We start from the raw sequence: 25,206 nt of genomic DNA, 5'->3' as shown, positions 1-25,206 counted from the left end.
AAAATCCACAATTCCCCTTTTCCTTAACTGTGGTCCCACAGACTTTGTTTTTTTGAAGATGTTAAGTTACAGTTTATGAAAATAATTCAGTAAGCTTTGTTCACTCTATGATCTATTGCTCATGGCTTATGATGAATATAAACAGATTATTTAAAAGTCCTATTCCCTCACTCTGATCTCCTTTTCTGGATGTCCTCCAGTGAATTTAATTTAACATGGCTAATGCTGAACTCTGCTGTATTGAAATGTTTGCAGTTGCACACTGATTATATTCTTGTCATCTTTGTTACTCATGCCTGGTGGTAACCTTTAGTTCTCTCTGTCTTACATCTGTGTATCCAAATCTTTTGTCTGTTTTCTTGGTACCACAAGGGAGATCTGTTGTTATTATATGTGTCCTGCAGTGTTTCAGAATTCAGTGTGGGCCTGCACATCATGCCATTAAATAACTGTATACAGCCTCACTTTCTTTTCTCATTGGATCCTATTTCTTTCTCTTCCACGCTTTCTGACTGCAATTAGGCAATGCATTAAGAGTAAAGACAATTTTCACAGCTCTTAGTTTCTTGAGCTAGTATTATAGTGGCTCTTGGAAGAGAGTGTAAATTAAAATCTTAGACTTTTATTTCTGGTGTAAGTTTCACTTTGTGGATTGTGATGCTTACTTCTTTGTTAGTATATGATAAACATGAAGAAGCAACAAATACCCAATGAAAGCATAAATTTTCCAAGAACTAGCAGCTGTCATCACATTTATGCTGAGGGTGGCATCTAGTTTTCAGAGGCTCATAACTTGGGATGTTTTTTGATACATTTGATGATGATTGGAAATGGCATGTTCCTGAAGTATAGCAGAATTTTTTGTCAAATTTCAAGTCATAGCCCAAAGAACAGAAACTTCAAAGCTGTATTAAAAACTCATAAGAAAGCTTTTATCTTCTCCCTTGTCCTGTTTTATCAATTGCTTCTTTCCAAACAGATTGTGGCAGATGACCAGAATAAAAGATTAGTCTGAAAAATGAAAGTTGACCAAAGATTTAGGAATAACAGAAGTAGACAGGGTTGTGATTTTTTTAAGGTATTTACTGTTAACAAGCAGTAGAAGCTTTCATCATAGTTCTTCCTACCTATTCTTCTTAAAATGTAAAGAGTATCTTAAAGACTAAGTGAATGTAAATGGCAGATGCATTTTTTGGAAATATTAAGCCATTTTTACTAGTTTCTCATCTCCTGGAGAGACTGCTAGTTATTGCATCATGCATATCATGAGTTCTTACTTGTCAAGCTATCTTTACAGCCTTTCATTCTTCAGTTAGCATTTTATAAAAGAAAAAGAGGTTTAAAAAAGAATAAAATAATAAAAAAAAAGATGGCCAAGCAAGAAAACGGGCAACTTATTGAAGGATAGATTAGCAAAGGCCTGTTTAGAAAATGTTCTCTGAAAAATTACTTGGCTTTTGAATAACTATTGCCTGCTTGCCTTTTAAATGCTTCCATTTTTAATGGCTGTACATGCACAAGAGAACTTCTGAAATTTCAAGTTAAAATAAAATATCCTCTGACTTTCTGATGTTTAAGAAATTAATGCTTTATGAAAAATTCTGTCACAAGTGACTGTGTTATTAAATAATCATAATTTTGTAGCACAGAAGTAGTCCTAAGCTTTTTAATGTTAACTCATTATGTTATCCTATTATAGTAAAATAAACGAAAGGATGAGCTAGCTAAACACTGCATCTTTGCCAGGAATATAACCACAGGCACGTATTGCAGCCACCTGTTGGAGGATTACAATTTTCAACAAGTAGAGATCCCATCTCCTGCTTAGCTATTCTGTTAATGATGTATCACAGAAGGTAGAAGATGGCTATCTTTGGAGCGCCACCAGTAACATGTATGAATTATACGCTTTTGCATTAGAGTTTAAACTGTTCATACACCAATAAAAGAAGTTGGCAGTTTCCTATCAGTGCAAGGTAAATTCATTTAGTTATGTCATATTAAGAAATATTGACTGTACTTGGTGTTTTGTATTTTATCCAGTAGTTGCACTTCCCACACACTGTGGATGTCTGGTCCCTAATTATGACTTCACATTCCAGATTTTCCAGTTTACACTCTGAAGTCTTGAGCTATGGGCATTTTTTTTTCTTTCTCGTAAGAGATTTCTGCTTTTTTTTCTGACCAGCTTTCCAAGTAGTTTTGTGTGTTGTTTCTGAACATTAGATTTAAAACACTTAAATACTCTGTGAAAACTTCAATGATTTTGTGATAGTCTTTCTGTTGTGGTTTTGTAAGTTCTTTTGAGAGGAAAACTGAGCATACCTTTATATCCATATTACACTATTTTTGGGGGGAACTTTATCCCTAATGTCCGCTGAAAGGTCCAACAACTATTTTTTTCATCTGGAACTAACAGTCAATATCCTGTTCCATGTGTCTCAAATGTATACTGAGCTTTCATCTTTTTTTATTTGTGGTGTCATTTGATTGGGCTAGCTCTCTTGGGATCTTTTTCAGTGCTTTTATTGAATGATGTTACTGTGTTGACTTAATGTTTTCTTGATTTATAAATTATTTCAGCACATTCTATAATGTAAGAGCTAAACTGCAGCATGTCTATCTTTACTGTGTTATGATTTTATACATAAGCTTGTTTGACAGGTTGTGATAGGGACTGTCCCTTGTGCAGTTTGTAGCTACGATGACTGACTAGGTTATCATCAGTTTCTGAAATAAAGCTCCCTCGAGAAAGCAGAGACAGCAAAAATGGGAAATGCTATAAAAATGGTTGTTTTTCTAATATCTCCTGGCCACCTGTGGTGATGCAAATGCTTTTTAAAAAAATTTAGATGCTCCTTTCTTTCTGCTGAGTGGTAGCAGATGGTGGGACTTTGCAGGTCAGATGGCAGATGAGTTAGTAACATGAAAACTTTACTTAAAGTTAACTTATTTGCACCATTTACACCAGTCTGAAAATTAGTAGTTAAACAGATTGCAGACTGACTCCTTTTTCAAGTCAGAGAGCCAAATATCTGTTTGTAAAAAGCAACTTTCCCAAGACTTGACTTCAGCTAGAAGAACTTCTCTTCCAAACTGCAACACAAACCTGACAACAGTACAGCATTTTTTCAGGTGTTCTTGCAATGCTCTTGAGTAAAATGTGGAAGACTGAATGTAGTCGGTCTTATGAAATCTGCGAGGGCAGTATACTGGGGGTCAGCAGCTAGTAAGACTTTAAAAGTTAACAAGTGAAGATTGTGGAATACTGCAGAGAAAAGATTGTTAGTCAGCTCTCTTAATCTTTGTCATGTCATTTGCCATGGCAGTTGAGCTTGGCTCAAAACCCCCGTGTCTCCTCTTCCTTTTCCATTGTCCAATCACACTTGCAGCACTTTCTTTTTTGTGGTGAGCAACTCTGGATATTCCTGAGAGTAGTAAAATGGAAACAGATTATCACTGAGCTGAAGGATTCCTGTTACACTGTTTCCCCACTTCCTTTCTAAAAATTTTAATTGCATATTCATTTCATAGTTATTACATCTGGTCCTGCGGTTCCCTAGCTGTGTATTCTTCTCTTTTCTTGTTTCTGCTTACTTGTTGTAATGCTACTGTATACACTTTTGACTGCAGGATGTTGGTAAGTTTTTATGTTTCTTATTGCAAAGAACATTGCTTACCTGCTTGTTATTCCAAAGAACTGCTTCAAGAGGCACGTACTGATTAAGTTTACACCACCTGTTTGAAATGTTCACAATCATTGTGCCTAGGGTGAAGGTGGTGGTCACCCTGCCACCTCAAGAGATCTTTATTTTATGGCTTCCTGTACATTAGCTCTGTCGTGGTTTGAGCTCAGTCAGCCATGCAGCTGCTGGCTTACTCCCCCCCCTTTCCTCCCCCCAGCTCCTGGAAGGATAGGGAGGAGAGTCAAAAGAATGTAACTCCCACAGGCTGAGATAAGAGCACTCCAGTAACTAAGGTATAACACAAACCACTACTGCTACCACCAAGAATCATAATGGTAAGGGAAATAACAAGGGAAGAGAATACAACTGCTCACCACCTGCCGACCAATACCCAGCCCGACTGAGCAGTGATCTCACCCTTCTGGGTAACTGCCCCCAGTTTATATAGTGGGCATGATGTGCTGTGGTATGGAATACCTCCCTGGCCAGTTCGGGTCATGTGTCCTGTCTCTGCTTCCTCCCAGCTTCCCTTCCTCCCTGACAGAGCATGAGACTTAGAAAGTCCTTGGTCAGAGTAAACATTACTGAGCAGCAGCTAAAAACGTCGGTGTTATCAGGCGCTGTTCCCAGGCTGAAAGTCAAAACCACAGCACTGCATCAGCTACTAAAAAGGAGAAAAATGACTGCTACTGCTGAACCCAGAACAGTTCATGTAAGAATGACAGGTATATTACAATGCCTTTTTTTCTACCTAGGAATTGAAAATACAGTGACAGTTGATTTGTGTATATTGCATGTCTCTTCAAGTGGAAGTTTTTTTACAGCAGTGATAATTACCTTTTCAAATGGAATAGAGGTGAAAGGAATGTTCTAATGAAACAGATTTCTTCAGAAAATTCAAATTTATCAGAAACCAAACTCATTGCATGTGTCTGTACATAAAAAGAACTCCTGCTGGAGAAGCTTCTTGCCTCAGCTTAGAATTTATGGAAAGGTTAATGCTAAAGGACACACCATCAGGTGGTCTAAGTAGAAGCTGATAACCTAGAGGTCTTGGGAGATGTGGTCTTTCTAGAGGGAGTTCAAGTTGGATGTGTAAAGAGGCTAGATCTAGCGGTTCTTGTGTTTTATAGAAGGCTAGCCACCATTCCCTCTTCTAAGGACTGTTTGTTGTTAGCTCACCAGTTCAACCTGTTCAGCTATATTAAATGTAGAAGCTCTCAGAGAATAAAAAGTCACAGAAAATAACTCTGGAACAGAATGAGAATAGATGTGGAAATCTGAAGTATAGTTTTCTGATTTCCTTTCCCCATGAGGGACCTAACTACAGAGCTATTGGCCTCTCATAACCCCCAGATATGATGTTGAATCCTAAGCAAAGTTTGATGGGATTAAGCAAGAATGCTCTCTTTTGTTGAGAAGGTTTAAGTCATTTCATGGGAAAGAAAAGTTTCATGGTTTTTGATACTTGAAGTATTTTTAAATTAATGTTGAGACATATCAGTACTCTTGGAAAAAAAAACACTCAAGTAAAATGCTGATGCATCAAATTTTGTTAATGAGGGTAAAGTGCTACTTACTTCAGCCATATATTACAATATTATGACACATTAGCTGTGAGCACAGATGCCTTCCAAGGCTGAAAAAAGGCAAAAGGTAGTGCAAGCTGAGAGCCATGATCTGTCAGTGGTCTGTTACTGAAACTCTGTTCAAAAAGTAAATCGCTTTCCCCACTCTTGATAGTATTGATTTCTTTATTTTAAAAGCTGCTTAAAATAAAGCAGGCTCCTGCTGATACGAGCATTTTGAGGTAGTCTGGCTCTAATTTCTTGAACTAAAACCTTGCTTGTCCAATTAACTATTTATATACACTGGGAACATGAAATTGGCTTTCTTTCATTTTAGAGGTTGCATGCTAAGTATATTGGAATGATTAATCTTCCTGAATGAAGAACACCACCAACCAATTAATTCCTCTGTGAGTTTACCTGGTTCCACCTTAAATGCAGTTATACTTTTTGCTCTTCTTCCTCCTCCAGCTCTTCCCATTGGAAGACTGTCCACATCCAGCCTGATTTAATGAGTAGGCCCATTTATACCTGTTTGTGGATATGCCAATCCTTCTGTTGTCACCTCCTCTTGATACCTTTGAATGATTGGGATGCTAATGAAAAATTATCCAAGTTTACTATTTGAAAATAAATGCTGTGCAAGAGAGGGAATTTAATACAAATTTACTCTAGTGTGAGGAAGTTTAAAGGTACTGCTAATGTGCTTCCCCCATCTACTGCTGTGCTGAGCTGAAGAGGTTAATTGTGATAGCGGCATGCTTCTGTACTGCCCCACTTTTCCCATCCCACCACATGATCTGACTGTGATTTTTCTTTTTTTCTTTCTTTCTTAAGATTTCTTGACTTCTGGTCAGATTTTTATTTTCACCTTGCTAATTCTTGCTTTTACAACTGGTTTGGGCTGATGTGTACATATTTATTGCTATTTCAATTCTGCCTCTTGTAACTCTTTTAAATGTTTCTCACAATGGCTCTCTTTGTCCTTTGAACTGGAAGCAGATGAACAGTTGATTAAAAACTGAAATGGTGTTGAACTGAATGTCATATTACCTGCATGTCTTCAGGAGCAATACAACTGCCAAAGCATAGGTTTAAGGTTGCACATTATATTCCTGCAGTAGAATATACTAATCTGATTTTTGTCTGTGGTGCAGGGAACAAACCTGGTCTCTCTGTGTGAAAAATGTGTGACCCATTTTCTGAAAGATCGAGCTCCACCAGTATGCCTTCTGATGATTGTTGCTGATCTAGCTCATGTCCCTAGTTCTGAGTCCACCAGCCTCTTTCTACATGTCATTTGCTGTCGGCCCTTACTTTGAGTATCTTACAGTATTGCCTTCCATCTTAAAGATTAGCAAGCATGTCATTAGCTCAAGCAGTGAAGGAATATAATTAATATTTAATCTATTATGTACCTGAATTGTAACACTGTGGTACCCAAGAATGAAAATTTGTTACAAAAAGCCTTTCTTAGTGCCTACTGAAAGCTGGCTGGGAAGAGAGTGAGTTAAAATACAGACAGACCTGACTGTGACTCAGTTTTACATGCTAACATCTATAAGTGGTAAAATGTCTATTGATTAGGTACCATCAGATCCTGCAGGCACTTTGCCTCGCCCATGTTCAAGTGCGCTGCAGTTTTAAGAGCCAGTGGAAAGTGCTGTGTAAGGATGTGTGGAAACAAGAATTCTTCTTGATATCATATTTAGTGCACTGGACTCAGACAGCTTTAAGCTTTCAATGTCCACTCAGAAATGAGTCCGAATATGTAAGACTGGGATCATTCATTGCAGGAAGATTATTTTTTTTTTCCCCTCAAAAGAAGTGCTTAGTGGAGTCTAAGCAAGATGAAGTGGAAATTACAGATGTATTCAAAGCTTGATCACGGTAAGAGAATTAACTGACTGTACTTAAAACTATATCTAGTAAAAATTTCCTCTGGAAAGAGTAAAGGAGAAAAGGTTGGATGTGGAAATCCAGATTTGTGGAGGCCTGTATTGTAATTATTAATAATAAAAGAATCTATTTTATTTGGATTATTCTGTTTCTTTTCTTGAATAATACTTTGACATCATAAAATTGCCTGCATATATCTTTTTTTCAAAATAGTCTAATAACCATGCACATTTATGGCATTACCAGATTTGTAAAAGGAGAAATGAGATGGGTTAGTATGTTAACTGACAAAGAGCTAAAGACAAAAGGTAAAGAGGATTAGATTTTGGAAAGTAGCTTGAGTGAGTAAGAATTAATATGTTCAAATGATTCATCTCTTTTAAAGAGCAAGAAAGTGGAGACAGGGTTTATCTTTTCCCGTTTCAAAGGCAGTTTATGGACTATCAACTTGGTGTCCAGACCTTCAGACTACCTTTATGTCATGTTGTTTTTTCATATTTTAAATTATGTTTATAAATTTGCATGTAATCTAAATGTAGCTTTTGTTAAATACCTTGTTTGTGTGTTGAATGCATTTTGGTTGTAGTGCAAGTCCCTTTCAAGTTTAGGTTTACCTCTGTAAATTTCTATTGCATTATCCTTCTCCATATTGAATAGTGAATGAAAAGAATCCCAAAACAAAAAAGACCACACAAACAAAAAACTACTGTCTTTTATACACACAAACAATGCTCCCATGTTGGGTTAGGAGTCAGTTATGAAGTTGTGAGATGCCTTAATATGTAAGTGTTTATAGTTTATATGCTGGAAATGCTATCAGCAGGAACATAGGTACTTCATATTTTATTATCTTCATAATGCATCCCACCTGGACAATAATTCTGAGGCATACATCCTAGTTCATGTAGGTTAATCATAATTCAAAAATTTGTTATTACATGATTGTACTGTCTTTCAAGAACTGGCATGGGGAAATACTGCATCTAGGAACAGTTTAACTATTTATCTTCCTCATTCATGTTATGTCAATATCATCTACAGTCTGTTGTTTTCTGGTGTATTGTCATATAATCCTACATGTAATCTCAGCTAACCCTCTGTAGAGCTTGCTCTTTTCTGTTTTCCCTGAAGTGTGTAAGGTAGTAAACTGTGCAAAAAGAGTTGTTCTGTGTTTCCCTTGATGGCTTTTTCGAATCTTAATTTCCTCTGTGTTTTTGAGATTTGGATGGTACAGAAACAAGGCTAACAACAAAGTCCATCACTTTTTCTTTACAGTATGCACAGGTATGACTCTTTCTTTTACTCCCACAGTACTGGAAATTCGACAGAAACAAGAAAGAAAAATATCCTCTAAAACACAGGAGTTAGACAAAGGGAAAGTACTAAGTGACTGAAAATCTGCATTAATCAAGCCTGTTTGCATGTTCAAATGCAGTAGCATATTAATGGAGAAAGGATAGGCTTTTCAAGAAACGCAGATTTTTGTATTAAGCTTTTTACCTTTATTTGAGGTCTGTGTATAGGGTTGGATTTTTGTCATCTTTCTCATGCTAGAAAGATCGAATGAGTTTCCTTTGACCCTGACTGATTGAGGCATCCTCTGTAAACCAAAGCTTTTTACGTTATAACTAGCATTTGTCTGTTCTTAGCACATTGCTCTCAATAGAGTATTATCATTCTTATCACAACTTATTTTTAGGCAAGTAAAACCTTGTTCACATAGAGTAGAGATTATCCCCAAAAGGTGTTAAATTATCTTGTTCTTTCCTTTGGATGTCTCTTCAATGCTTATTATCTTTGTAAGAAGGTACTACTGAATGATAATACTGTATTTTCATCCTGTGATTTGATTTTTTTTTTCCAGTTCTGTACTATAATATTTGCACTACAGTATTTGCATATTTACAGATTACTTACTAGATTACTCGCTAGATTACTCATGGAGCTGCTGCAGTTGATCTCTCTAGAGTTTACAGTATTATAAACATATAATCACAAGGTGTGCAGGTTGATGCATATTAGGAGTCACAAGAATAACTACTTGAATTATGGTCCATTTCTGTTGCCTTACAGCATAAGTTTGCCCTCCTTTGCATCAGACAGCCTGAGTGTCTCCTACTTTTAATAAGTGAATCAAACCCAAATCTCTTGAGTAATAAGTGTATAATCTAATCTAACCCAGAGGGTTTTGAATACTTTTATCTGTTGGGCTGGTTTGTTGTGTGTTGGTTTTTTTTTTGTTTTATTTTTAATTTTATTTTGAAAGCAAACCAGGCTTTTTAGTCACCTGTCTACGAATATGGAAACATAAATGACAAAAACAGGGTGGGGGTGGCAAAAAATAAATGTCAGTATAATTTATGCTGAAATAATTCTGTTTCTTTACTTTGCTTGTGCATTCAGTGTAAAAAGATTACACAGTGTGTGGACCAAAATGTTTTTATTCTAACCTATAAGCTAGCTATATGTAATGAAGTATAGTCATAGAATCAACTAGGCTGGAAAAGACCTTTAAGATTATCAAGTCCGACCTGTTATTTCTCTACGGAAAAAAGCAAATAGTTTCTTTTGCTCAAAAATGTTCTGAACTGTATTCTGGCATCTCATTGTGCTGTAGTTAACTAAAACATTAGATTTTCTGTTGTTAATAGAGATAATTCCAGACTGAAACATTAAAGTTTTTTAATATACATTTATGTTAAGTCTTTATCAGGAGATGAAGATCATAACAAGAAGTGTGCTTTGATATAGGTAGTGGCTATTGAGCCATTTGTGTTGGAAACAAAAACTTTGATATTTTGGCTTGTCTTTCTATATGAACTTCTCAACTTTTTGCTTGTTTGTTGTTTTTCTTTTTTTATTATTTTTTGTTTGTTTGTTGTTTTTCTTTTTTTTTTTATTTTAATGACCACAGCAAGACCAGCTTTATACTTGGGCTGCAGTTAGCCAACCCACACATTCATCAGATTACATTGAAGGAAGCTTTCCCAGGAGAATTCCATCTGTGTGGCCCCCACCCAAACCTCCAGATGAAGAACGAAGAATCAGTATTACAGAAGAAGGTATAGTTCTTGGACACAGACAAGATATATATGTACAGCACGGGGGGAGCTGCTGTGTTTTAGAACCCAAGATATAAGCTTAATATTTTAACTTCTAACAAATATCTGATTTTGAAGATATTGGATTAGCATCAGAAATAATGTTAGTTAGCATGAATCTAATAGAAAATGTTCAACAAAATGAATGCTTTTCATTAACAACCAAGATATGCACCTGCATCTGCTGACTAATGGATTTTACCAGGTGTTGTGACCTTTGTTCTTTTCCAGTTTACATTCCTTCAGATCCATGAAATATGGGTACTTTTCTCTTCTTAAAAATATGGAAAACTTCAGAGGGCCACTGGTGGTATACTGAAAGTTATTAGAGTGGTGTAAGGTATTCCTTTGTGGATTCAGCAGTCCCCTGCTGACAGAGAGGTAGGAAAAGTGTATCTGGGAAAAAAAAAAAAAAAGAGGTCTTGTTTACAAAGTCAGTTTATCTTAAAATTTGTGAGGTTACTCTGCCAGCCAAATTTCAGAAATCTTCTTCAGATATGTAAAAATACTATTTAAGCTGATAATTAAAGCAAAACAAAACCAACCAAACAAAAAACCCTCTTTCTGACAAAGAAATTTGGAAGAAAATTTTCAGCCTGTTTTCTGTTAGGAGTGTTGACGGGCAAATACCATAGGTTCTTGGAGGCTTAGCTTTCCTTTACTTAGTATTCAATGGCACTCAACACTTTTAGGCTGCATTCATTCCCATGATCTTCACGAAGAGCTGCAGGGTGTTCTCAAATTTTCCATTTCCTACCACTCCTTTTTTCATTGCTCAGATTTGAAAAATTGAGTCATAATTTCAGCGGATCTCTTTGTATTGCTTGTAGACTTTGGGTGGAGTTAAATTCAGATTTACTTCTCTTTGGGACTTTTCTACCACTTCCTCTGGAGCACAAGCAAAGTATTCCTTGGATGGACACCACTTATCATGGCAACACTTCACTTTTATTGGTGTCATAGCAAAATAAATGGTGCCAACAAAAATGCAATAGTACTATATTATTCTGTTTGTGCTGTGGCTTTTATCAAAGCAGTTCTATTAGAGGTTAAGAAAACATTTTTTCATCAACCTCATTGATTCAATTCAGAGTGTGGAAAGGTGCAGTCCTGTATTGTTGGTCTTGTCTATTTTTTGGCTAATAGCCTACTATTTCATGCTATATTCAGTTAAAGGGCTGTCATGCACTAGTACAATTCATTGCCCTGTGTTCTTAGAGGACAGGTTGTGTTTCTCAGCTTGGAGGCTTGGGCAGTGGATGTGTGATCAGAGTATTCATGAACATATCCTGCATGCGAAAAACAAAGGGTGAATATTTTATTATTTTACTTGAAGGCTTAGCCCAGCAGAGGATTGTGTAAGTTAGCAAGAGTTTTGTTGCTCTAAAATGTAAAAGAACATTGATTATGTAAAACAATTTGAAATGTCAAGATTTGTATTGTTTTAACAAATTTCAAGAGTATTTCTACCAAAAGTATAATACTAAAAATTCAACAATGTATTTATTTTATTAATGGTGTGTTTCTATCCTGTGTTGTTCTATTTAGTATTGTTCCTACATGGATGTAATGTGTACAGTACTTATCTGTTCCTTATCTCAGCCACTGGCCTCATAACATGTAAAGATACTAAAAAAATAGAATTAGAAGTAAAATGGAAAGTTACATATTGTGATTATTTCTAAACGGAACATAAATAGTTCCAAAAATCTATCTACTTGAGGTGGTGACACTTAGAAATAGTATTGAAATTTTTGGTTTTGGTGTGAATTTGTAGTGCAGGGCATGGAGGGATGAGGAAAAATTATAACTCTTCTGAATGAAATTCAGGTAGATAAATAATTTTTTTGGGGGGTGTTTGCATGCTTGCCATGTGGAAGAATCTAGAGGTGAGTTTCATGTGAAGCCTGAAAGACAAATATTTTCCCCAATATTTTTAACTGAATTATTTTATATATACACGTTTGAAAAGTGGAGGTGTCAAGCATATTTAAAGACTTTAAATTACTCTGTGTAGAGTAGCTCTATTTCTCATTATATGTAATTATTGTTTTATGGATTAAACAGATACAATATTAACATTAGAGGCAACAGTTTTTGAACAAAAGCATCAATTTTAGACAAAATGTTGATCTGGAAAGGAGTGTAATGGGATTTTTTCAGAGCAAGAGTATTCATTTTCGTTACACATATTTTTAGCATGAGGACGATACTAGCCTCAAAGTTTTAGGTAAGGCAAGAGGAAATTCTGCAAGGTCTTAGGTAATTGTTCTTAAATTAGCAAAGTAGTTAATCATTTATTTAAGATAGTATTTATTAAACAGTTTTGCTCTGTGCTCTGTATCATGTGGAGCATTGTTGGATGTGAGGAAAGGGCTGTTTAGAGTGGTCAGGGGGTTTTGTGGAGTTTTGGTTGGTTTTGGCAGGGGTTGATTTTAGGGTTTTTTTGTTTGTTTTCTTGGTTTTGTTTTTTTTTCAGATTGGCCATTTATTAGAAAACTGAAGTTTGGAAATACCTAATAAGAATTTGGTTTCAAGTCAGCAGATGCTTATGCCAAAACCACTCTTCAGTTCTGGATTTGGAAAACTTTTTAGACAAAATTAATCAAGATCACCAAAAATATCAGTGCGAATTCCACCAATTTTCCATTTGAATACCAAAATCTGTTTCTGTTACTTTTTACAGTATTTGACTTTACTACTCTCACACTCCAGCACATTACCTGATTCTAAGCACAAGATGATATTTGAAATTCAGTTGTTTTATTGTTTTGCTGATGGTGTTTTTCCACTTACCATCTAGGAAAAGACAACTTGCAGGCACTAGAGCCCCATCATCCTGTCTCCCATGTGACTGTCCTAACTGCTTGGGCAGAGACTCAAAATTTTGCAGCTTCTCCTGCAAAATGAAACAGTTCTAACACATTAAATCTGTGTGGGTTTACACCCTGAAATCTAAGTTACATCTTTAACAAACTGGTTTTGTCCAGACATTTTATTTCCTCTTATGAAAAATGAAGAAAATAAAATATTTGGTTTGGGTTAAAGGGAAGGTTTCATTCATCATATTCATTGTACAGCACTTTTTCCCGTTCCTTAATTCCTTTTGCACTTTTGTGTGTGTGGTTTGGTTTAGTTTTTTGGTGGGTATTTTTGTTTGGTTTTTTTGTGTGGGTTTTTTCGTTTTGTTTTTTTTTTTTCTTTTTGCCTTTTTTAATTTATTTTTTTTTTTTTAGTGAAGAAAGATAAAACGCTGTTAGTTTCCTGCAGATAAATTGTATTTGGTGAATTTTGGCAAACTAACATTATCTGCTCGTGTCATCCTGAACTCAGCTTATATTTAGAAAACTTTTTAGAACAAAACCTCCCTGAGGTCAAAATAAGCTAGACAATTCTATCAAATTGTTTAATATTGACAAATACTTTTGAGGAAGGGAGGTAGTTTGTTCCAATTTGCATAATATGAAACATTACTTTTTAAGTTGTGTGTGTACCTGTCGTGTCTAGAATATTAGCAAAGAATAAAACCTGGCAAGGATCAAATTCACTTTAAAGTGTCTCTCAGCCTTGCAGAAATTTAAAGTCATGTACATGGGCCCTGGAGCGATCACCAATGCCCAAATACTAATGAAGTTTTTCTAGCTTTGCAGATCAATTGAGGTAGGATTAGCCAACTATGTTCTTTTCCAGATAATTTGTAAAAACAGTATCTCACACCTGCTTAGTTTAAAAATATTAATACTTTTCCCTTCCTTCAGAAGAGACATTAATAGCTTTTACCAGAAAATCATCATTCACTGTTTCTGTGGGGTTTTTTTTTTGGTTGCAATGAGGAGTGAGTGTGGTATTCATTAGTAGAAATTCATTGTGAATTTTCTTCAGTAAATGGACTTATCTGAAAGTCAGCCACAAAGCATGATTTAATCATACTAAAAACTTGTCAAAGTGAGACATTGAGTTATTTCCTGTTTTAGACAGCCTATCCTCACCCTCCTTTGACTGGACAAAATTCTGTCAGATGAGACTTGAAATGCTGTTTAGTAAATAATTAAAAAAGTAAAAAAGGTTGAAGACTGTTAATTTGCAAGGGGTAGCCTTGCAGCATAACTGCCACTGGCAATGAAACTTCCCCCTTGTATGTCTCGCTTCCCAACATCTGGGATTGTCAGAAAGCTGTGAGGAGGCCAAATGTCTAGGAATTCTGAATGCAGAGGTTTTGGACCACAACAGTTTCACTGTTCCTGCAAATGGTCAACAGATTTGCCTGCTGTGTAGTGGTGCCCTTGAAAGATATAAGAAGGATGCAAGATGCATGTGTTTCTTGGCAGGTATAAGAAAAAAAAATCTTTCTAGTTTTGGCCTGTGTAAAAAAGCTAGGCTATGACCAGTTAAAGTGGCATCATTAGCAGTAGCTGCTAAGCTGATTAGAGATCTTTGCACTGTGTAGCTGCTGGCATGGCGCTTTTTTTTCTCTCTCTCATTTACCCACCATTCCACTGTCCCTGTCTCCCGCTGCTCCCCACCACCTGGTTATTTCCTATCAGGCAAGGAAACTGAGGCATAGAGATGTTCTTTAAGGTCAGAAATCTGTTGAAAGGCCAGAACAGAAACCAGAGCTTTTAATTCAAGTGCTTATTATTTTTAATATTTAATATAGTTTTTAATAGTTTTAATATAGTTTTTAATTTATTTTATTTTAAAAAATAGAAAATATTTAATATTAATTAAATCTGTGCTTTAACTACAAGACTCTTTCTCATAAATACATGAAAAAGAAATCTTTGTTATTCTCTGCAGTGGCTTACCAAAAGACTTTTGAGGGTCCTGAATGTGTATTGGGTTGCTACATGCTTGTATCATTTCCAGCATAACCAAACCAGCAGCCAACCAAAATACAGCACTGTAGAAACAATGCAGGAATGTACAGTACATGTCTCTCACTGAAATAAATATTAGCACAATCAAAGTTTTGATGTAATTTCGTTTGTGCTCAGGTTTGGTTTAAATTTAAATGTTTTTATGAAAACAAAGATCTCAAAGCCAGTGTTTGTAGAATAATTGTTATCCAGGGCTTAAATTAAGAAAGGGAATCTAGTTACGGAGTAGAGGAGATTTCTTGTGTTCAGATGCTTATTTTCCAGGTAAAATGTGCAGATAAAAGCTCTTAGACCCACTGCCATTATATTTTTCGTTATCACAGCCGAAGATCTATAGTTCTCTTTAAAACCATTATTCTAAGACAAATAATTTTGTTTCTCTATTTAAAGATAGTCATTAAGCCAAAGAATGCAAAGATATTCATTAGGAGACTCATCAGTTATTCCAAAGTAGAAAATAATGGAAGAAGATACAACTAGAATGAAGTTACTCATTTTCCAATGTAAATGAGTAACGTGTTCAAAATGCCAAAAGTCACATTAATGCTGGTATTTTGCCCAAAAGAGAGGGTGTGGAATTTAGTACAAAGGTGAAGAATTACTTTTGCATCCTCAGTTTGAATGTCCCCAGTTCTGGGAAGCATTGACTTAGACAGTAAGTGCATTGTCCTAAACTATTATCCCTTTGTAAGGCTGGGATGTTGTAGAAGGCAAATAATCAAGCTCGGATGAAACTGAGATTTCTCAAAATCTATTTGCAACAGTAAGGCCTATTTTGTTCAAGCATTCTTTTTAAATTATGAGTTTAGGTCTGTATCACTATCTGTCTCATTATGGGCATTTCAAATTTTGATGGTAGGGCAGAGGGAGGGCTATTGGCAGATATGAAAAAGGCAATTCTGCTCATGAGTTCTTTTGGCCTTTTGTGAACAAACACAATCCACAGACCTTAAGGACAAAAATACTTCTTAATGAGATTGGATGGGAAGAACAATCATGAGAACCTTCCCCTGACCTTCTGTGGAATGTGCATGATAGAGGCATAAATAACTTTTTCTTTGAATCAGAAATTTTGGCAATTAAAATGGACTTATTTCAAATTTTAGATGATAGCATTTAATCTTGAGTCATAATATATACATTGTAAATTGAGATCAATATATACATTTGAGAATTGAGATTGCAATATATACATTGTAAATTGAGATTATGCATATGACCTGTTGGGTTAATTTTAGATTGGCAATTAACATTATTTTTTAACTCTACAAAGTGTTCATGAAATTTTTAATGTGTATTTCAAAAGATGAATAATTTATACCGATATATAAGACTTTTAAAATCTGTATCTTCTTTTCAAATTCAGAATTGAAATCTGCTGGCCTAGAAACTGAGAAACAAGGCGTAGATGGTGTTCAGCTGGTACAGGTAAGATTCTAACAGAAATGTTTATCAATTTGTAAAAAGGCCAGAAAAGCAGTACTTCAGACATTTTCGCAATAATTTTGTGTACTGAATGTTCTGAGTACAAATATTCTGAAGTGTGGTTTTGATTCTAAATTTTTATTTCAGAATACTTATATGCTCCATAATGTATCTAGTTACAGAGATTCAAGGTTCCTGCTGCTTAAGGTGATTCTTATTAGATGTTATTTCTCACTCAGAAGTAAGTTAACACTTGGTTCTGAAACTCTGATAGCATTACTAAGGAATGGTTATAGAAGACCTGGTTATATCAACTGATCTTCAAAAGTTCGTGCTAATAGTTACAGATTTTTTTTTCTTTCTCCACTGAAGCTTGTAGCAGTGTTAGTAAGAGAACAGATTTGCAGTACTTGACTTTGAAAGGTGATAATGTGTACTGGGACAGTGGAGACCTAGTCTAGGTTGGATTTGTTCAACATAAACACAGCCCTTTTTTCACCATTTGTGTTATATTCCTCATTAAATGTGGTGTAGTTTGATGGAGTTGGGGAGCTTCACATTATGTTTCCTCAAAAGGCTAGCTTATTTTCTGTGGAAGCACTCCAGTCACAGGTACCAAATTTATCTTGCTAATAAAAAAGGCTATTTAATTTCTCTGAAGGTCATGAAGAGGAAAACTAAGTCCTTAAATCTTGGTTTGAGCAAGGAATGCCCCAAAGTTCTTAACAGAATCATAGAATAGTTAGGGTTGGAAAGGACCTTAAGATCATCTAGTTCCAACCCCCCTGCCACGCGCAGGGACACCTCACACTAAACCATGCCACCCAAGGCTCTGTCAGCCTGGTCTTGTACACTGCCAGAGATGGAACATTCACAATTTCCTTGGGCAACCCATTCGAGTGCCTCACCACCTGCACAGTGAAGAACTTCTTCCTTCTAGCTAACCTGACTTCCTCCTCTTCACTTTAAGCCCATCACCCCTTGTCCTTTCGCTACAGTCCCTGATCAAGAGTCCCTCCCCAGTATCCTAGTAGGCCCCCTTCAGATATTGGAAGGCTGCTATGAGGTCTCCACGCAGCCTTCCCTTCTCCAAGCTGAACAGCCCCAGCTTCCTCAGCCTGTCTTCATACAGGAGCTGCTCCAACCCCCAGTGAGCAGCTGGTGCCTGAAGAACTACTGCGAGCCCACTGTCCCCAGGCATTCAGATTTGTTTGTTTTTTTTTTTTAATTATCTTTCTTTTCTTTTTCTTTATTCTTTTTGGTGCAGTTTGTTTTTTGTGGCTTTGCTTTATTTGTTTTTTGATTTTTGTTTTTTTAATGAGTAGATGGTTCTAGCATAACTGCATTGACCAGCGTTTGTGAAAATGGTCAGTGATTTGCTTTTAAGGGAAAAAAAAAGGAATGCCTGGTGAAATGCATGCTACTGATCTTCAGACTCACAAATTTAATCCAGGTTCAACCAAGTATTTCATGAGGATGAGTGGGGAGAATATGTTTATTAACTTTATGGCTCTTGTCTTGCCAAACAACATCAAAGGAGTTCTTGTCAGGTACCTGAACTTTTTCACCACCATAATTAAGAACATCTATAAACTAGATGCCATTAGTTAAAATATAACAAAATTATTCTACATTGCAATATCTGAAGTTTAAACTAAAATATATTTGTCCCATGCTATTTCTATATTTCAGCTACCCAGGTTTCAGTAGCAATGCTTTTTCGTATTTCTTGTGAAAATGAAGTTTTTCCTGTACTTCCAGAAAGGTATTGCATGTAAGGACTATATGTAATATTTAATCTGTCTCTAGGATTTTATTTCATTGCAAGAAATAATCTATATAAAAGGGTTTGGGTTTTTTTTTTTAATTAGAAATATAATTAATGGAAAAAGTTCCATGAATACTTAGGTACTTTACCGGAGGAAAACCTGATTCTTTTGCTATGAGAATGAAGTTTAACCAGCAGCACTAGTGCGCTCTTCGGTAGCATGAACAAACTTTTACTTCAGATTGTGGTTTTTTTGTAATTTTAAAAATTAGCCTATTATGTTGTCCAATTACTGAATTACGATTGCTACTGTTGTTAGAGATCACCATTCCTCTTGCTCGGTGTTGATCTCTTATCACAGTAATATGAACTTGTTTCACTCTGTACTATTATTCATCAGTGAAGAACAGAAATATTTTGGACGCACGATGACCTCACTTGCAGAAAATAATCTCAAATTTTTGCTATGTCATCATCATTCTGGTTTATTTTGAAAGTCAGAGTGGAAGTTACTTCATTTAAGGAACTGTTTGTGGGTAAATATTTTCATGTATTCAAATTATTTCTGTATAGTCCCAAACAGTTGAGTATATTCTAGCTACCTATGTATATCAATCTTTACAATCCACCAATTAAACACATAGAAGGTAGAAGGGTCATACTAACTTTTTGCATCATGTTTGTAGATTAATCATTTACTGCAATCAGATCATTCTTGGTGTTATTTGTACTTCAAAAAAACTGATGAAATACTATGAAATATTTCTAGCAGACATCTAGCCTCTTTTATTCTTTGTCTAGTTTGTCCATAGTTTTTCTTTCTGAAGAAAGCAATCATTAGCTGAAGTTAGTCAAGTAGGAATTTTTTTTTTCTTTTGATACATGGCAAGGAAGACAGCCCTAGCATATAATTTGAAACTGATCAACTAACTCTACTTACAGACATCTTCCTTCTTCTTTCCCCAGGAAAAGACATTTTCCACATGCTATTAAAATAATTGGAGATGGTCAATATTGATATGGAAACAAACATAAATGTTACATGTTATTGACTAAAAGAGAATAATTCTAAATTAAAAGCAGAAGTAACACACTTACTTACTTAGAAGGTTGGATTCTACATTTTCTTGCCACTGGAAGAGGCTTATTTTATCCTCTTTGTTTTCTTACCTTTACAGTGTTAGACATAACCTTCCTATTTTGCAGCATAATTTCCTAAAGTTTTTAAAACATTTTTCAAGTCCAAGATAGCTGTTTTTTTTAAAATAACAATAAAAAAAAAGGCTTTGTGGGTGTAATTGTTTTTAGTGCAGAAAGAAATCATAATAAAAACTGACAGCCATTTCAAGTCCTGGTTTTGAAATCCCAAAGAGGAGCAATAATGTCTGCTTAGTCTTCTCACTGTAAACAGAGAAAGCTCTGTTAGACCTAGCTCCTTTAGTGAAGGAAGAAGAGGAAAACTGAATGTTCTAATTTAGAAACTCCAGCTTCAAACCTGATGTTTAGATTTAATAGCAGTACTTTTGTGCAAGAGCCAGTTTCCTTTTGTTTCACGCCCCTGATCTTTTTTGCTACCCTTGTAATTTTCCCTACAGTCTAACTCAATTTTCAGGTTTCCTTGATTTTGTTTACATGATAGATAAAACCAGACTCATAGCAGAAAGAAGAAAAAAAAGGAAAAAAATTCCTATAATTGAAAATGAATACATGAAAGCTAGGCTTTGGTTAGTAGTGGGACATCACAGAACCAAAAACCAAAGTTGTTTGAAAGTCACTTATATTCTTTGTTTTCTTGAAATTCCCCCCCCCCCCCCTTTTTTTTTCCTGTCTTTTTTTTTTTTTTAACAGTTTGTGAAAAGTGTCTATTCTGAGTATCACACAGATTTAAAAAGAAAGCCCTTATTACATTTATTTAAAGGTCAGTATCCGGATGTAATGAATTCTTCATGCCATTGACTAAGCCTGGTCTCTAATCCTGTTTCAGGAGATGAAGTTTTGCCAGACTGCTCCAGTTTCTAGCAGTTTGGTTATGAGATAGTTTACACTGGGTATTTAACCTACATTTACTGCAGAAAAGCTTGCCATCAAAAAATGCTTATGCCTGTATCATTTCCAGGTCTGATGTTCACTTTGGTTTGTCTTACCCCATTTAAACCAATGAATAAACCCTCAACAGAAATTATGTTGTTTCCTTGAACGCCATGTACTTCAGCTGGTAGTAACAGCCAGACCAAATTTTGGCACTTCTCAGGAAATTAAGACAGATTTCTACTGCATGATCTATTGGTGCACTTTCCAACAATTTCATAGGGAAATGATGCTACCCTTAAAAACCTTAAATTACAGGACAAGTTTTACCATGTTGAATATACTTCCCATTTTGAAAACATTATAAATCTGGATCTTGGAATGTCTCCAAAGTATTCTCAACTACCACGCTTTGCTGGTAATCCCTCAGCCTTTCAGGCATTTGAAATGTTCTGATTTTGACTCTTAGCGATACAAGAAAAAAGGTGGCAAAATCCTGTAAGATAAATACATAATGAGTCTAGGAAGAATAAACCACTGGTGAGATTGGGATTTACTTTTCATTATCATAAAATATCATAGCTAGACTTTGTATAAGAAACAGGCACACTGCTCAAAACTCTTCAATGAAATTTCAGAAAGATGATTCTTTACAGGTGAAGGTAAGAGAAGGAAGGTAAATGTAAGATTTTTCTGAAATGTGAAATAATTCTACTACACATACAAAAACAATAATATAAAAAAAGGAGATTTTTAAAACCTATTTTGGTATTACATAGCTTTCATCAAGGTAAAGTCTACGTGAGACTGATTAACAATTGTGTTCAACTGAAGTTGGTGGAAAATAGGGAACTCTTCCTTTATGCACTCCTAAACCATTCTGTGGCTGTGGCTCTTTTTACACTGCTTCTTTCTATGTGTTCTTCCTTGAGATATCCTTTTATAAGGAGCTAGTGATTCTGGGAACCTGGATCACTCCTCTTCCATCCCTTCATTACTTGGGTTACCTTCTGTAAGGGGGAAGAGAAGACTTGGAGAGGCAGTGAACAGTTCTAAAATAGTTCTTTTCCTACAAAACTATATTCAGGAAAGAAAGGAGCATTAAAAAAGCAAATTTTTTTTGAAAGTTTTCTAAATGAATCAAATGATAGTGAAGTCTGTACTTATTCCATTTTTCAAAGTAAATACTATAGCTAACTGATGATATCTGTCTGACAAATAGGACTGGGTATATTGTTTTAAGGAGTATCAACGTAAGCTTCCTGTAACATCATGCCAGCATACCCCAATTTCAGAAAACACAAAGCTAAAAAACTGAGAGGTATAAATCTGTTTTGTCCTTATCTTGCAACAAATAAAGCCAGGCTTGCAATTTGTGATGTGCAGGAGATCATGTTCTAATTGTACATCTAACACGAGATATTAGAATTGAGTTATCTGAAAGTGGGTGAATGTTAGGAAGCACATGTAGGTATAGTGTTTTCTTGTTAGCCTTGAGAATAAATTATACGTTACTAAAAATGAACAGAAAGGAAACAAAATTTGTGTGAAGCAAGAGATGATTGAAACCTGGCAGAATACTATACTGCTGGGGTAATATGAACTGCTGACATAGAGACTACTTTACTCAAGAAATAAAGGGGAGTCTAACTTTTGTCAAACTTCACTCCAGGCCATGATAACTTCAAGTCAGGTATGCTCAATTTCTTTATGTTCATATTCATGAAATATAGTTTTTACACAGAAGTTTCCAACTTTATTGATATTTACACTTTTCAACTTAAACATAATGCAATTTTTAGTTTTTTTGGGGGGTTGTTTTTAGAAAGCCTAATAAGCATTAATAGATTTTTCATGTTCTAGAACTGTAGCAAATGAATTAATTGAACTTTTTACAGTATGAAGTGAAGTTGTCCTAGTTGAGATCTCTACATAATTTAAACAGAGGTTGTTCTAGTCTGTTCGTCTTCCTGTATGACTAGTAATGGAACTTTGTTATTAAAACACTGTCTTATGAGTATGCTGGGATTCTTAGGCCTGAAGGAAGGCTGAGAATGCAAATAGAAATATTAGAAATGAGGGAAGAATTATTTAGTTAAGAGTCTGAAAAACACCATAGAGAAGTTGGCCTACTCAGCCACTAGATGGCAGTTAAGTATTTTTGAATGGGTTGTGTAAGTCACTTGTGAACCACTGCAGCGGGGGGCCGGAGGGCGCGGGGGACGAAGAGAGGGTGTGATCCTGCAGATACCCTACAGTGAGAATATGAATTATTTTTTTAATAAGTCAGAAAGTGGTGTCCTTCTGGTAGTTAATAAATGTATGCACACTGTTTAATCTGACCAAGGATGGTAATTGGAGCATCTCTTGGAGATACTGAAATGTGAATCAATGATTAAAAAAAAACAAATAGAAATAGAGCAAAAATCTTGAAACAGTAGATTTTTAGATAGTTCTGTTCTGTCACTGTTTTTTTTTGGTTGTGGTTTTGTTTTTGTTGGTTTGGTTTGGTTTTTTTTTGTTTTTGTAAACAGTGAAAGGAACACATTTGATTTAATCTGTAAATGTCTGTAAAACTTCTGAATCACTGTAGTGATAATTTGAAAGTTACTGCTGAATTACTATCATTTAAATAGAGGTCGAATTTTTTTTTGGATATGAAATTAATTTCTTCAACCATAATCCCAAATCTTTTCCATTTAGTCCTGATGACAGAGAGATTAATAAAAGGGGGAAAAAAAGAAAAAAGAGGGGGATGAAACTGCATCAGACATAATTTTTATTGATTCATTGAGATGGAGTATAAATCATAGGCTCCATATTTAAATAAAATCAAAAAAGGAGTATAGCATGTCAAGCCTGTGTGGTAGAAAAATAAAAGCAGTTAATTCTCAGAACAAATGTTAGTATTTTGTATTAAATTCAGACTTCACAATACTTGGATTGACTTCTGTTATTTTGCTTGAAGGCAGTATTTGCTTCTTTAAAAGGAACAATATGTTGGTATAATTTTCTTTGGAGTGACAATAGCACATTCTTGCACTCTTCCTCCTGGCCATTGTGAGACTAAAATTTATTTTGTTCTGATCTGTGTTCTTGATGGTAATGTCAAGATGAAGTTTAACCTACATGTTCATTTCAATTTGAAAGGCTCTTTATTGTGTTCTTCCACTTTGATATGTGGCATGATACCACAATCATAGCTCTGGAATAACATAAAAATCATAGCATAATTTAGGGCTGAATAGACATCAGGAGGTCATGCTGTCCAATCACTTCTGTACCAGCACCCTTCTTCAAGCAAGGCTAGCTCGGATGTTTGCCTGGTTTTCTCAGGACTTTCCTCACCTTTGAGGATGGGTATGTGGTAATACTAATACTAATTTTTGTTTTGCCTAGTTAGTGGTCAAATGATAAGTCTTGCTATGTTTCTGATGTGTTGTTTTGATAACAGCTTAGAGAGATAAAAATGCATGCTGTGAAGCCCATATATTTTCCATGAGTTGCCTCTAAGTCAAATACTGTATGTTTTCAAGCTTTGGTTAAAATTCTCAAGAATCTGCTCATTGGGTTCACGTGATTTACCTAGTTTCACTACTTCTATATCACTAAATTTTATGAGAATGTGGCAGAGCATAATAAAATTTTTGTATCTTGTAAGTATAATGGATATTCTGCATTTTTCCATTTTAAACATGCTTTAAAGTTGGACAAAACCATGCAGACTTTTTTGTCATTTTAGGTACAACAAGTAGCACCAACCTTCAGGTTCAGGCAATAATAGTTCTGTTATGTCTGAACAGTGTGTTTGCAAATTCTGTGCAGTGGAAGCTAACTTAGGATTTACAGACTTCCCTTTCTTCTTTCTTTGATGGCAAAGCAAGGAGAAATGAGAGTAAAACTGAGGAATTTATTTATTTTAACCTGAATTACATTCTGGTGGTACTTAAGATCTTGGCTATACTGTAAGAGACTTTCTCCTTTTTTTTTTTAGAAGATGAATTATTGTATGGGATAGGTCTTGGACAGGAAGAATTGCTTCTTTTCTGTCTGCACGTGTATGATTCTGAGCATTAGTATGTTTCTTGTCTTGCCTTTTACAGCAAGCTTCTTATAAAATCCTAGTAGAGCACTGTAATTTCTCTGAGGGAGCAGTGAATAGAAATGCATGATAGGCATTTATTGAAAATACAGTTTTAAATTGTTTTCCATTTTCTCCTCTAACTCCTTGTTCTTTTTACTTGTCAAGATAGGTAAATTGAGATAGCGTTCATTTCATCTATGCGTTCCTGGTCAGAGCAAAATTCATAACAGATCTGTATTTATTAATTGTTAAAATACAGTTGATTTCCTTGAATTCTCTTTCTAAAATTGGCATAGTATTTCAGATGAAAATCTATAAATTCCTCTTCTTCCAAAATGCGGTTTAAATTGGAAATTTATTTACTTATGTAATTCCTCTCACCTTTTGGAGAGAAGTGAAAACAAAGAGGTTTTGTGTACTCAGTGGTACCCTACTGCATTTGGATTATATAAAGTATTTTAGGTACTAAAGTATTTACCTACCTTCCAAACTTTTTAGAAGAACTCCATAGAAATTGAACAGATGAAGAAATCATGTTAAATACAAGAGAGCAGCATGCAAAAGTGTGTGTGCATGTATATGTATATATATACAAACATACACATATAAATGCACATTCCATAAATGTAGTCAAAGAATATCTGGTCATTGAAATAAAATTTCTTCTTGTGGCATTCCTAGCAGAACAACTGATCTCAATTGTCAAGTTGGGTTAGCCTATTTGAGAGATCTCATTCAGTCAAAAGTGAACCAAGTTGTAAAGATTAAAT

General features: G+C 35.2%; 1 protein-coding gene across 2 annotated transcripts in view; it reads left to right on the top strand.

Annotated features, from left to right (window-relative positions):
* Positions 1–25,206, top strand: part of FMN2 (formin 2) — a 158,566-nt gene that overhangs the window by 21,783 nt on the left and 111,577 nt on the right. For both annotated transcript variants that reach the window (XM_061471184.1, XM_061471183.1), the window contains exons 3-4: positions 10,068–10,215; positions 16,498–16,559. In XM_061471184.1, the coding sequence (XP_061327168.1) occupies positions 10,068–10,215; positions 16,498–16,559 (210 nt within the window). The remainder of the gene's footprint in view (positions 1–10,067; positions 10,216–16,497; positions 16,560–25,206) is intronic.

Source organism: Pezoporus flaviventris, unplaced genomic scaffold, assembly GCF_033815535.1.
Source record: "Pezoporus flaviventris isolate CSIRO_AGI_PZ_B2104156 unplaced genomic scaffold, CSIRO_AGI_Pfla_v1 ptg000066l, whole genome shotgun sequence".
Lineage (NCBI taxonomy): Eukaryota > Metazoa > Chordata > Aves > Psittaciformes > Psittacidae > Pezoporus > Pezoporus flaviventris.
The sequence above is the reverse complement of the archived record's forward strand: the minus strand, read 5'-3'. Positions and strand labels throughout refer to the sequence as shown.